At 37.2% G+C, this 15,173-nt stretch overlaps 1 protein-coding gene across 2 annotated transcripts in view; it reads left to right on the forward strand.

Annotated features, from left to right (window-relative positions):
• The window catches only part of CIP2A (cellular inhibitor of PP2A), a 40,790-nt gene that overhangs the window by 5,822 nt on the left and 19,795 nt on the right, over nucleotides 1-15,173 (forward strand). For both annotated transcript variants that reach the window (XM_007522172.2, XM_060198413.1), the window contains 7 exons: nucleotides 3,602-3,696; nucleotides 4,453-4,549; nucleotides 6,759-6,881; nucleotides 7,026-7,171; nucleotides 8,660-8,735; nucleotides 12,481-12,699; nucleotides 13,050-13,209. In XM_007522172.2, coding sequence (XP_007522234.1) covers nucleotides 3,602-3,696; nucleotides 4,453-4,549; nucleotides 6,759-6,881; nucleotides 7,026-7,171; nucleotides 8,660-8,735; nucleotides 12,481-12,699; nucleotides 13,050-13,209 — 916 coding nt within the window. The remainder of the gene's footprint in view (nucleotides 1-3,601; nucleotides 3,697-4,452; nucleotides 4,550-6,758; nucleotides 6,882-7,025; nucleotides 7,172-8,659; nucleotides 8,736-12,480; nucleotides 12,700-13,049; nucleotides 13,210-15,173) is intronic.

Below are 15,173 nucleotides of genomic sequence, written 5' to 3' on the forward strand. Positions count from 1 at the left end.
TCGAAGTTACGATTTAACTGTCAAGTTAATGTTTACCAAACTTGAAACACGCATATTAAATATATAGTTTATAACACACAGGAGGAGAAAAACTTGTAAATAAGATATATCATTTCAAATGTGAATTTAGAACTACTGTCATAGTTGAACCATCTTTACTCACACAGTTTAAGACTAAACATTTCATATTGATATCAAGACTTAAAAAAGAAATCAAAAGGGGGAATGAACAATTTTTGGACTGTTTCTGGACGTCTCCAGAAACCATGGCTGCGTCCAGCCGTTTGATATAAAGTCAGTTAACTTTCAGAGTACTCTGAGCACAATGGGTCATACAAAAATTTTGGTCACTCAACTCACTCAATTTTTTTTTTTTTTTCACTCACTCACTCACAAAACACAACTGGCCAGTCATAGCATAAGACATTCATTCGGGGAGGGGGGGAGAGTTCTGTGAATCAGATTTTTTTTTTTTTGATTCTGCCATGCTGTATTATGGATCCTGGGGTGTCGTTTTCGCCGGGTTATGTTGTTTTCGCCGGGCTAGCTTCACGGGCGGGTAACAGAAGACCAGGGATTCATAGTTGAGCTGTAGGCAGTATCTCTTTATTCATGCAGGACACAGCACAATCTAAGACGAGCTAAGCTAAACTCAAGGTAAAGTACTCTAAAACTCACAATGCTGTCTTTATATATACTTGCCAAGTAGGGTGGAAACAGGGTGTGACATAGAGAGGGTGGAGAGAAAAGTGACTGGTGACAATCAGAGTGTGACAAGGAGAGAATCAGGGTGTGACAAGGAGGGGGGGTGGAGCAAAAACATATCATGAAACAGTGGGGATTGAACCAATGCCCTGGAGGGAGGTGCTTGTTAACAGCGGTTATATAAATAGAATGAAGTGGTTATGTAAATAGAATAGTGTTAAGCAGGGGGGATTTAAACCAAATGAAACAGAAGGGGTCTCATGCATACCAACAATTCCCCCTTTCCTTTTAACTAATGGCCATTGCGGGGTGAACAGAAATGTATATTGTACAGGTGTTTTCAAAAGAACTGGCATATGACATGGAAAACAAAATAGGCGAGCAGCAATAACCAGTGTGATGCCAAGTGGAGCTTTTCTTGCCTCAAAGGGCAAGGCCTAGCAGGCGAAAGGGCATTTCTTGCCTCTGGGAACGCTTCATGCCTCTGGGGGGCATCTCTTGCCTCAAAGGGCGTTTCCTGCCTCTGTGGGCATCTCTTGCCTCTTGGGGCGCTTCATGCCTCTGTGGGCATAACCTAATAAGGAGGGGGAGTTTTCTGCCTCTGGGACAGAGCCTGCAGGCGAGGGGACATGGTCTATAAAGTCTCAAGGCAATTGGCTGAAGTTAGTCTTTGAGAAACACAGCTGTGTGTACCAGTAAGTCCGATGGAGGTGTCAGTCCAAAGTAGCTGACCACAGAAGAAAATGCCGGAGGATGAAACGCTGCACGTCTGTCTCGATGGGGAATGTTGGCCACCTGAATTCTGCTTTTCTGTAGAGAGTGATCTTTGGAGTCTGTGAATCTGTTTCTTCAGGTCGTGCCAGGTCTCATCATTGGTTTCCAGGGGCGATGTCAGAGAACTGGATCCAAATGGATTTCCAGGAATTCCATTTGAGTAGATGCTTTTTCATGTGAAGACTTTGACAGCTGAAATTCACTTACTTGTTGAACAAAACTTGTAGCAGATTAGAAGTTTACTATAATTGATAACTCCATTATAATTGGAAGTCCTTTCTAGTATGATTTTAAGGTTGTTTAAACAGTTTAAACTCAATAAAATGTGGAAAGGTAAACAGAAGAACCACGGTTAAAAGTCTCAGGCATGAGAATAATTAACATAATCATTGCACTATCTGCCCCACCCATAACTCATACAGTTTTCAGGATTAAACGTTTCAGATTCATGTCAAGACATAAAAGAGAAATCAAAGGAGGGAAAAAACAATTTTTTGGATTGTTTCTGGATGTCTCTAGAAATCATGGCTGCATCCAGCATTTTTTTTTTTAAGTCAATGTCAAACAAAAATTCAGTCATTCAAATCATTCTCTTATGAAACGCAACTTGAACCAGATTATCAAGATCTCACCATGTAGGATTAAGAATGCCCGGAGGGCGTCCTAGTCCAAAAAGGTCCTCGAAATTCCATTTAGGGTGCTTCTGACTGTTCCGGCTGGATTGCTTCAGGCACCCATTTTTAAAAGCGTCTTCCCATCGAAGAAAGAATCCAATCAGGAGAGTAGAACTATCCACGTGTCTCCATACTTGGGAACTGCCAGGGTACTCGAGAATGTTCTTCAAATTAGAGTAGTCCTTCTCCATGGGAAACATTCGAGAAGAAGTCCAGAATGTCCCAGGGGAAATCCCCATGCATATCCCAAGGTCTACGATCACGGTCATAAAGAACCAAACTGTGCCCTGGAGCAAAATGTAGTCCTTTTCCTCAGGAAACATGGGAGAGGGAATCCAGAAAGTCCAAGGAGAAATCTCCGTGCATCTCCCAAGCTCTATGATCCCGGTCATAAGAAACCAAAGTTTCCGGTCAGGGAAACAAAGTTTGGCCCAGAGCAAAATGTTCCAGAGACAGAGTAACTGTCTCATGATGAAACAGTAGAGGCTTTGGCAAACCTCTTCATAAGTAGAAGAGAAGACCATAGTGCATAGGTAGGCAAAGTCTTCACTTATCTGGGAGTTGCGCAGGTCTGATCCCACGTTGTGGCGCCATATGTCGTTTTCGCCGGGTTATGTTGTTTTCGCCGGGTTATGTTGTTTTCGCCGGGCTAGCTTCACGGGCGGGTAACAGAAGACCAGGGATTCATAGTTGAGCTGTAGGCAGTATCTCTTTATTCATGCAGGACACAGCACAATCTAAGACGAGCTAAGCTAAACTCAAGGTAAAGTACTCTAAAACTCACAATGCTGTCTTTATATATACTTGCCAAGTAGGGTGGAAACAGGGTGTGACATAGAGAGGGTGGAGAGAAAAGTGACTGGTGACAATCAGAGTGTGACAAGGAGAGAATCAGGGTGTGACAAGGAGGGGGGGTGGAGCAAAAACATATCATGAAACAGTGGGGATTGAACCAATGCCCTGGAGGGAGGTGCTTGTTAACAGCGGTTATATAAATAGAATGAAGCGGTTATGTAAATAGAATAGTGTTAAGCAGGGGGGATTTAAACCAAATGAAACAGAAGGGGTCTCATGCATACCAACATGGATAGACTATGAATGTATTGTTATTATTATTATTTTTTACCAGAGCAATGTTCAGCTCTGGTATATGGTAATACAGGGGATTGAACCTGGAGCCTCAGGCATGAGAGTCTGTTTGCATAACCATTATGCTATCTGCCCCTGCCAGGCTATGAATATATTTAAAAATGCATGCAAGTTTAAGAAAAGTACATGGACCAGGTTGAAGACATGATAATGCTATTAAGTGAAATTTTGAGCACTATGTGAATCAGAAGATGATCTCTAACGGGAAAGTTCTTTCTCTGTCTCCTCAAGTCATGGCATGCTTAGAACATGTGCTGGCTATATTTTTATGTTTATGTTCATTCCTGTTTCCTCCTCAGTGCATTCAGCTTCTGCAGAGGTTAACATATAACGCGAAAATTTTCCATTCTGGTGCTAACATAGATGAATTGATAACATTCCTGCTAAATCATATGTAAGTATAATACCAGCCATGAAGCCAAATAATCTTAACCTTAACAACAGAAGAAATTGTGTATCAAATTTTTGTGGCTTTCTTCAGTGTTTTCCTGAATGACACCCTGAATTTTGCTTACTCTTTTTGAATGATTTAAAAGATCAAATGGTGTAAATTAGGTTTAATTTTCATAGAAATGCTCAGTGTGGAGAACATAGAACCCCATATGCCTGAGTGTGTAGGTTCATTGGTACTGCCATATGCCAGAGCTTATCAATGTTCTAGTTTCTTGTCTCCCCTGAAAAAGTTAATAAAAGCCTGTATGGTTTTTTTTAATATTTTATTTATTTATTAGAAAGATAGGAGGAGCGAGAAGGAACCAGACATCACTCTGGCATATGTGCTGCTGGGGATTGACTTAGGACCTCATGCTTGAGAGTCCAGTGCTGCTTTGTCTAATGTGCAATCTCCCAGGCCACGTGTATATATATTTTTAATTAGAATTTAATAGATTTTGACAAAGTATAAAAATTTTATGTGTATATTTAATGCTGAGATTACACACATTTATCCTGACAATTATGTCCATGTTTCTATGCTGCTTGAAATAGTATAATTTAATATCCAAAACTGGAAATGGTTAATACTATCCAAAACCTGACTTCAGATGATAGATTTTGTTTTATGTAAGATAAAGAATCTAAATGTTCAAGTCAGTGTATAATTTGAGTTGTTTAGTATGAACTTAATATTTATTTTCCTTTAAAACAACAGTCAGTCTTCTGAAGATGAGTTAACAATGCCTTGTCTAGGACTATTGGCAAATCTTTGTCGACACAATCTTTCCGTGCAAACATACATAAAGACTTTGGTAAGTTTATTTTTAAAATTTGTGGTGGATTCCATGCTTAAAGAAAATTCCATCCAGGGGACCACAGTGGCACAACCGGTTAAGTGCACACGTGACAATGCGCAAGGACCTGGTTGGAATTCCCATTTCCCAACTGCAGTCGGGTGCTTCACAGGTGGTGAAACAAGTCTGAAGGTGTCTCTCTTTCCACCTCTGCCTCCCCCTCTGGGAGGTATAATAGAAAAGTATAACAGAAAATATAATAGAAAGGGGGAAGAAATGGCTGCCGGGACTGATGGATTCATGCTGTTGGCACCAAGTCCCATGGCAATAAGAATTCCACTGTGTTGTCTGTCTGACCTATCTGTGAAGAACCAGACTGACATATAAATAACTTCATGTATACAATTAACTTCTGTACATAAGGGTTAATACAAATATTGAACACCTTTAATGTTTTTCTTCTTCATATTATTACTATAGTATGTTATAGGTTATAGTAGATATAAGAAATACTGAATCATTTTGTGTTTAGAGAAGAAAAATAAATCATTGGCAATCCCATTTAGCTTTATGTTTCCATAAAATCAATGGCCATTACTCCAGAAAGATTTACAATTGTTTACAATAAAGTACTGCTGAGTGAAGACAATCAGACAAGATTAAGGGAATCATTATCAATATGTTAAATTTTAAAAGTTCATTTTTTTTTTTTTTTAAGTGCTAGAGTTTTCTGGTCTGGTCATACTTCAGAGGTTGAGGTATTTTTGAGTAATGGAAATGTTTGAAAAGGGATACACAGGCAGGGCCAGTTGGTGGAGCACCTGGTTGAATGTACATGCTACTTCTTCTAGCATTTGCCCTTCTTCCATAGCCAGTCAACAGTGTCAGGTTGAGCCTGATGTAAAGTTTCGAGACCTCCTTTGAATCTGGAGAGGTGGCAGTCGTTGACTATGTGGGTCATAGTCTCTGTAGGGTACATGCTACAATAAACAAGGACTCAGGTTCAAGTCCCTCACCCCCACCTGCAGGGGGAAAGCTTTACAAGTGCTGCAGCTGCCACTGCCTCTTTCCCTCTCTATCTCCCCACTCCTTTCTCAGTTTCTCTGTCTCTATCCAAATAAATTTTTAAAAAAGAAAAGGAATAAACAGTTCATAATTCCATTCTAAAAACCTCATTCATTTTCTTTTTTTTTAATTTATTTTTATTTAAGAAAGGATACATTAACAAAACCATAGGATAGGAGGGGTACAACTCCACACAATTCCCACCACCAATCTCCATATCTCATCCCCTCCCCTGATAGCTTTCCCATTCTCTATCCTTCTGGGAGCATGGACCCACAGTCATTGTGGGTTGCAGAAGGTGGAAGGTCTGGCTTCTGTAATTACTTTCCCACTGAACATGGATGTTGACTGGTCAGTCCATACTCCCAGTCTGCCTCTCTCTTTCCCTAGTAGGGTGGGTCTCTGGGGAAGCAGAACTCTAGAACACATTGGTGGGGTCTTCAGTCCAGGGAAGCCTGGCTGGCATCCTGATGGCATCTGGAACCTGGTGGCTGAAAAGAGAGTTAGCATACAAAGCCAAACAAATTGTTGAGCAATCATGGACCCAAAGCTTGGAATAGTGGAGAGGAAGTGTTAGGGGGGTACTCACTGCAAACTCTAGTGTACTTCTGCTTTAGGTATATATTTTGCACTAGTTTATGGATATGTGTGAACATAGCTCTCTCTCACAGAACCTGGTCTATATCTAGGTTTTGGGATTTTGTTAGAAAGTGAACCACTTGGGATGGAAATAGAGAATACTATGAAAGGAAAGGTCTCACCCAAGTAATGAAGCTGAAGGGTTGTCATTCCACACGTGTAGTCTCTGGACACAGTCTGAGCTGAGCATGTTGAGGTTGCGTTGATTAGGTTGCGATCAGCAGATGCAATATTATTTGATATGAATTGGGAGAGGCATGCGGGAGAGTGGGCCCTATCCTAAGGTTCCAGAACTGGGGGAAATATAGGCTTTATAGTGGAAATGTGAGGTTCCTGCTGTCTTAGGGTTCACTCATTTTCACTCTATTACATAGTTGTAAGCAATGTGTGAAAGAGCCAATTACTTGAATAATTTAAGTAGATACTGATGTTTAGTAAAAGTTTACCTGTTCTTTACAAAATAGTTTTGGTGTAGAAAAATAAAAAATTTTATTGTAATTTTTAATTTTTTCTCTTCCCTCAGAATAATGTGAAATCTTTTTACCGAACACTTATAAGCTTCTTGGCCCATACTAGCTTAACTGTGGTTGTGTTTGCACTTTCAATATTATCAAGTTTGACATTAAATGAAGAGGTTGGAGAAAAGGTAAGAGTCTTATTTTTTTATTATTGTGTAAAGATAATTCTAAATGTCAGCATCTTGATGTTTTAAGTCACTGATTCTTTTGTTGCTTATGTGTCAGCTTAAATTCTTTGTGTGTAATAATATATTTTCTGACTTGCTTTTAAGCTGTTTCATGCTCGAAACATTCATCAAACTTTTCAGCTAATATTTAACATTCTCGTAAATGGTGATGGCACACTAACTAGGAAGTATGCAGTTGATCTGCTGATGGATCTTCTCCAGAATCCTAAAGTTGCTGATTATCTTACCAGGTATGACTCTGGCAAATTTTAATAATTTAACATTTAAAAAAAATTTTTTTTTAAACCAGAATGAGTTTTATACAAGGTGAAATTATTACAGATTTTTATAAAACTGAATTTTACTGATTCACAGTGAACTAAATTATGCTTTTTTTTTTTTAATTGTGCTGTTTTTATGTTCTTTTCTCTCATTCTTTTTGCTTTCTTGGCCAGATAATGTAAAAGTTTAAAAAGAATTATGTGTTAGTGTTTAGGCCTTTTAGTTGATAGGATTTTTTCAGATTTCAAGATGTTTACATCTTGATTAACCTGGTTCAAAATCACTTCTAAATCTTGAAAATTCTGACTTTTTACAAGGATATTTCCTTTTTATATAGAAATAGTGTTGCTTCAGTGTATGCTTCTGTTGCATCATTATAAGGAAAGTGAGTAGACATTTAAAGTCACTAATATGCTCAGTAATTTGGGCAAGAAAAGATATTGGCAATAGCAAAAAACTCAAAGACTCAACTCCTTCACGTTCAAAGAAAATAACATCTTGAAGTTAAAACACGCATGCGCACGTGCAGTATGCATGGACATAGGTTTAGGCCCCTGGTCCCCACCTATAGTCAGGAAAGGTGACCAGCAATGATGGAGTACTGTGTTGGTATCAAGCCCCAGCAGTAACTGGTGGCAGAAAAGAAAAATGTATATTTAATTTCATTAACCTCTTTGCTTATTTGGTATACTGTCAGCCAAACATTTCTGACTCTCTTCCAAAGTCTAATTTAGCATTTTGATTCCTAATGAACATTTAAGAAAAGTCGCTTTTTATTAATTTCTATACTACATATACCCATTATCTTAATTTTATAGGAATAATAGTTTTTACACTTATTCAACTTTTTTTTTCCTCATTCCTACAGCGAATGGCTCTTTAAAATATATACTATTTTCTTTTTGCTACTTTTAACACAGAAGAAACTTTTTCTTTCACACACTAACAAATGGCCTCCTTGTGATTGAAACACCCTTAAAATATGTGTTCCTAAATTTCCCTGTGTATATGCCGATTCTCAGTGTTAGCCTCTTCCTGTCATAAATATATTCTTTTACTCTGTGCACTAAATCTCATTCAGTTCAATCTTAAAACATTTTCCCTAGCTTCATAACAGTAGAAAAGTGTAAAGTAAAATAATTGTAATTGTAAACTGTACAGATATATATATATATATATATATATATATATGTATATATATATATATATATTAGAAGCTGTAAATAAATATACATAAATTTAAGTTTATCTTGAGTATAGACCTTTATGGTGTGTTACTTTTACTTTTTTTTTTTTTTTAATCAGAACACTGTTCAGCTCTGGTTTGTGATAGTGCTGGACACTGAACCTAGGACCTCAGAATCTCAGTCATGAAAGTTGTTTGCATAACTTATGCTATCTCCTTGGTCCTATATATTGATTTCTTAATGAACTATATTTATTTATTTTTAACCCAGGTATGAACACTTTTCTTCATGTCTTAATCAAGTATTAGGTCTTCTTAATGGAAAGGATCCGGATTCTTCTTCAAAGGTATGTAAATACTTGACTTTATTGCCTTTTTTTTTTTATGAGAGGTAAAAGGTATAGACAAATCTATACAACTCTGAAATTTTATAAACTAAACTCAACTACTCATGAAGGTCAGGAAACATATTACTAATGTTCTAGAACTCCCCTTATGCTCAGTCACTACCTTCCTGTCTAACTTCCACTTACTAAGGGTAAGCATTATCTTGACTATATTATCTCTCCTATTTTGAACTTTATATAAATAAAATAATTTGTTACACAATTTTTGTGTCAATTTTTTCATTATATTGGAAAATTCAACCATTATTCATATTGTAGATTTTACACTGTTGATGTATATTTACTTTTTAATAAAATTAAGGTACCATGAAAGCAAAAAGCGTCTTTTAGGGTATCACTAGTTGTATATCCTTTTTAATATAATAATTCAGAAATGTGTTTAATTATAATAAGGCAAATGTAACTGGACAACAGTTCTATAAGAAGTAAAAATTACAAGGGTCTCCTCTCTTGAACATAGATTCAAAAATCCTATGCAAAAAATATTAGCAAATCCTGCCTCATTATTACTAAATGCAGTTTATTTCAGGAATCAAATGATGATACCACAATTGAAAATTAATATGTCATATTTCCAGAGAAGAACATTAAAATCATCTCATTAAAAATTACCTATTAGTGGTCTGGGAGGTGGCGCAGTGATAAAATATTGAACTCTCAAGTGTAAGGTCCCAAGTGCAGTCCTGACAGCACATGTTGCCAGAGGGATGTCTGGTTCTTTCTCTCTCCTATCTTTCTCATAAATAAATGAAATCTTAAAAAAAAGAAGACCTATTAATAAAATGATGTTCCCATGGATCACAAGTGAACTAAAATAATGTATGTTCTTGCTCTGATATGGTAGCTACAGCATCATCACTCTGATGGGGCAGTGGACAAAAAGAGACTTTGGAGTTTCGGTAGAATTCTTTTGTTCTGTTGATATTTACTAAATAAACAAATGTGTTCCCTTTTCACTAGTGAATGATTCATTTCCTTCTCTATATTATGTTGTGATTAAAAGTATACATGGAAAAATATTGACATCCATGTGTTTAACATATAGCTGGCAACATTACTTACCTTTAGGACTGAAGCTAGAAGTCAGATTGGTACCTTTACTTTGGAATCAAGTGTAAATTATACCTGTTTTTTTTTTTTTAGGTACTACGCTAATTTTTTTAGCTTTAAAATTTACTTTATCATGCAACATAGCATTCAAAATGCTCTGTATAACAATAATTGTATGACTCAAATTATCGTTAAGTAAAAATCATTTAACACCACCAAATTAAGAAATAAATTTCTAGACTAGAGAGATAGTACCATGATTTGTACAACAGACTTTCATGCCTGAGGCAGAGTTCCAGATTCATTCCCCAGCATCAACAAAAGAAAGAGCTAAGCAGAGGACATGCTTGGATTCAAATCCTGACCCTGCTGAAGTGAAATAGTGACCTTATCTTTTCTTCCTTTGTCTCTCACATGAAGTATGTAATTGTCTTTAATCTATATGTTATATTTAATGATACATGTATATGTGTGACCAGGTTCTCAGAAAATCCACTTAAGTCATTTCCAAGTCACATGTTTGTATATATTTTCTTCTGTCTTGCTTCTGTTTTCTTAGTAATTATTTATAATAAAGTAATCTATATAGTTACGATACAGTGAATTCCACCTCACGAACATGCCAGTACAAAGTGATTTCTCTAGGAAACATATTCAAGCTGAGGTAGAAATACTGTGTAGGCACTATCTTGTCAAGAAGGAAAAGAGAGGTTATTGGAGAAAAGTTGGTTTTTCCAGACACAAGGAGTATTTGGCTAATCTAGCCTGCCAAATACACAGACTTAGAACTGAGAATGAGAAGGGGTTTTTAGTACAGAAATCAGATATTGAAATAATCATAAAATTGTATTAAATTTCACTGCTATTAAAATTGAACTCCAAAAAAAATCCATGTTTTTCTAAGAGAAAAAAAGCTTAATACTGAAAGAGAAATTAAATGCATGACTACACTGCTAGTCACGACATGATTTTATCATGGAGCTATTCTGGTTTTAGCTCATTTTCTACAATACAAATTTATAAGAGGTAGTTTGTTAAGTAGTGTAAATAGGCTAAGTTGTTTATTTCATTGCCACCAAAGATATTGCTGGGGCTCAATGCCTGCACAGTGAATCACCACTCCTGGAGGTGGGCTTGCTTGCTTTCTCTCTCTTTTTTCCTTTTTTCTTTGAACAGAAATTGAAAGGAGAAGAGGAGATAATAAGGGCAAGAGAAAGAGACCTGCAGCACTGTTTCGATTGGGACACTACCTAATACAGATGGGTATGAGGGGCTTGAACCTAGGTCTTTGTGCATGCTAACGTGTACACTCTACTCTGTATATCACCAGCTGTCTCCCTTGAGTTCCCTTAAAGTCAACTGCTGCTCTTTCAGGCAGACAAACGGTGCATTTAACGTGTACAAAGGCCTGGGTATAAGCCTCCAGCCTCACCTGAAGGAGGAAAATTTCACAAACAATGGAGCAGTGCTGCATTTGTGTCTGTGTCTCACTTTCTGTTTTATCTCTATAAAAATAAAACGATTTCTAAAAAATCAAACACTGCCAGGTTTTAAGTTCACAGAAACTTTTCAATAGTATATTTCTGTAATTATAATGAGGGGAAGAGAAGACCAGAACACTGCCAAGATTGAACCTGTGACTTTTGATGCTTTAGTCATGCAAGTTAGGGCTTCAGCTGTTGAACTGTGTCACTATCCCTCTTTTTACGGTTACTTAGGAAGTAGAATTTAGTTTAGTTAATAAGCATGTTCATGCAGAATGACACATAGTAGCAATAAAATGAGGTAAAATAGGGAAGCAAACTGGGTATGTAGCTCAGCCTGTAGAGTACTAATTTCTATGTCTCAGACCAAAGGTTCAATTCTGTACCACCATTTGCCAAAAGTTACCGGTATTCTTGATCCTTCCTTCAATTGATCTTAGTAAATAAACGAAACAAGTAAGAAATAGAACATAAAAGCAAAAGGGCAGAATGCTGACAGTGTACATAGTGTAGAAATACTCATTTGAAGTTTCTTTTATTTCCACCAAGATTATCACTGGGGCTTGTTGACTACACAGTGAATCCATATTCCAATGTCCGTTTTTGCTTTTTAGTGGAGACAAATTGAGAGGTAAAGGGAGGACAGGGAGAAAGACTTATGTAGCACTGCTTCACTGCTTGTGACAGATGGGGACTAGGGGCTTGAACACAGGTCCTTGTACATGGTAATATGTGAGCTCTACCTAGTGTGCCATGGCCTGGCACCCACCTTTTAGGTTTTAAGCTTAGTGATTGTGTGTGTTTGTATGATTTGCATGTATATATATACATATATATTTATAGTTATTTTCCCTATCTTAAAAACAAAACATGCTTTGGTTTTTATAAGGTTTAAAATATTAGCTGAAATTGTCTTACCCTCTTTGATGTTCATAGTCCTACATAACAGAAATACCCATTATTAAATTTCTTTACAACCTTCTGAAATCTAATCTCACATTTTGAAAACCAAAACAAAGAAAAATTGAAAGGTGAATTCAGTATTTGTTTTGGAGTAATTGTTTAAAAATTTGTCATTCTGCTTCATTTGATTGCTTTGTACCTTTAAGTTCAATAAAATCAATATTAAATGAAGACTTTGTATCGCACAGGTCTTAGAATTACTTCTTGCCTTCTGTTCAGTGACACAACTGCGCCACGTGCTCACTCAGATGATATTTGAACAGTCTCCATCTGGCAACACCATTCTGGGAACCCATTCTAAATGTTTTGAACCTACTGTGGCTCTACTTCGTTGGTCAAGCCAACCTTTGGATGGACCAGAAAATTGTTCTATTTTAGCACTGAAATTATTCAAGGAAATATTTGAGGTAATAGAGGGACAAATTGACATTTCCATTTTTGTGATGCTTAATGAAAATGAACAATTTCCAGTTCATATACTTGAGGAAAACTTTTCAGTCACTAATATTCAACTATTTGATTTCTCTATTCTGGAAAAGCCACAAATGCTAATGTTTCCTTTTTGTTCACTGATAAGCTCATATAATTGTCCCTTTAAATAAAATAATTATAGGTATTACATTAATAAGTATACATATGTATATACACAGGTCAATGAACTTTTGAAATAATTATAAAAATAGTAGACATGCAGCTCACTGATAACTCTGTATTCAGTATCCTTTCTTTTAATAATTTATTATGTCTAACTTTTCAGGATGTCATAGATACAGCCAACTGTTCTTTAGCTGACCGATTTGTGACCCTTCTACTGCCTACAATACTTGATCAACTTCAGTTCACAGAACAAAATCTAGATGAGGCCTTACTAAGAAAAAAATGTGAAAGAATGATCAAGTCAATTGAAGTTTTGCTAAATATCCTTTACGGTTACAATCTTGGAGACTAAATAATCCCTTGTTTTCTCTAGTATTGCATTTATAATATTTTTGTCTTTTTCCAATGTCATTTCTCATGCTTTTATTTTTTTTCAGAATTATTGAACTGCAATTAAACTATAAAACTAATTCTCAGTGAAGTGCTAAAATAGGTATCAAGACATTGCCCTGTCCCCCCTTATTTTTCTGTTGTTGTGTGCCGCGGAGAAGAGAGAGGAGGTCCGTAGCAAAGAGGGAACACAAATCTTTATTTGCACTGGCACCTCAGAGTTGGGTGCTAGAGAAGCAGGTTGGGCCACGTGGAAGTAGCAAAAATGGCCGCCTCACGCAGTAACCTTTCCTGCGTCTGAGGTGGCCATTTGCGTGGAGCGCTGGCAAGAGAGCGAGGTGTGGAAGAAGAAGGGCTTTTATAGGAGCAGCTTTCGCGAGAATGGGAAGGGGGAGGAGTAACCATAGCACTCCAGGAGAGGATAATAACTCTTGTGAGAATGGGAAGGGGGAGGAGTGACCAAAGCACTCCAAATATCGTGGGGAACTAGACGATGCCATGAGGGCACAACATGGCGAAACAGGCACTCCCAGGAGAACTAGCAGTAGCCTGAGGGGACAACATGGCAGATGTGACTGCATCTGCACAATTTCCTAGCATTTTTCTGTGCTAAACTTTGAAGCTAAAGAACTTTTTTCAGAAATAGGCCTTAAATAGTTGATTATGGACATTTCTAACACAATTTGAAAGATATATATAATTACTCTGTGGTACAGTTTATTAGGGGGGTATAAGAGACTAGAAACATAGTGGTAGAGATCAGGCATGAAGGTTCACTTTGGAGAGTGCATCTTTATTAAGTACTTGGCCCTTTTTATTTATTTTTTATTTATTTTTATTGATGTAATGATTGAGAAGACCTTAGGATAAGAGGGGCTAGTTCCTACCACCAGAGTTCCATATCCCATCCATTTCATTGGAAGCTTTCCTATTCTTTATCCCTCTGGGAGCATGGACCCAGAATCATTATGGAGTACAGAAAGTGGAAGGTCTGGCTTCTGTAATTACTTCTCCACTGGACATGGGCCTTGGCAGGTTGATCCATACTCCAACCTATTTCTTTCCCTAACAGGGCAGGGCTCTGAAGAGGAGGGTTCCAGGGTATATTGGGGAGGTCATCTGTCCAGGGAATTCAGGTTGGTGTCATGGTAGCATCTGCAATTTGGTGTCTGAAAAAGTATTAAGATTTAAAGCAGAACAAATTGTTTAATAATCAGAAATCTAATCATAAGACTATAGTAGATGAAATTTAGAGTCTCCATTGGCCCATATTTTAATCTGGCTCCTTCTGCAATGGAAGAGCTTAGGACTAAGGTGTCTTACCCTTTTTATCTGAAAGTCAGCCCAAGCAATGAACAAAAAATTAACAACAACAAAGAAATGATGGTAAGATTATTTTTCTTCCTTTTTTAGCTTCTCATTTAAACAAAACTAAATATTTTAATAAGTACTTGTTCATAAAAACAGCTGCTCTCTCAGCAATCTAATTAAAAACAAAATGTTGAGTTTTAGTATAATTAATGTTATTGCTTATATTTTATTTTATTTATAAAAAGGAAACATTGACAAAACCACAGGATAAAAGGGGTACAACTCCACACACCACCACCAGAACTCCACATCTCATCCCCTCCCCAGATGGCTTTCCTATTCTTTATCCCTCTGGGAGTATGGACGTAGAGTCATTAAAGGATGCAGGAGGTGAAAGGTCTTCTGTAATTGCTTCCCCACTAAACATGGGTGTTGACAGGTCGCTCCATACTCCCAGCCTGTCTTGTCTCTTTCCCTAGTGGGCAGGGCTCTGGGGAATCAGAGCTCCAGGACACATAGGTGGGGTTATCTGTCCAGGGAAGTCAGGTTGGCATCATGCTAGCATCTGGAACGTAGTGGCTGA

The sequence above is a fragment of the Erinaceus europaeus genome, chromosome 9 (genome assembly GCF_950295315.1).
Source record: "Erinaceus europaeus chromosome 9, mEriEur2.1, whole genome shotgun sequence".
Taxonomy (NCBI): Eukaryota; Metazoa; Chordata; class Mammalia; order Eulipotyphla; family Erinaceidae; genus Erinaceus; species Erinaceus europaeus.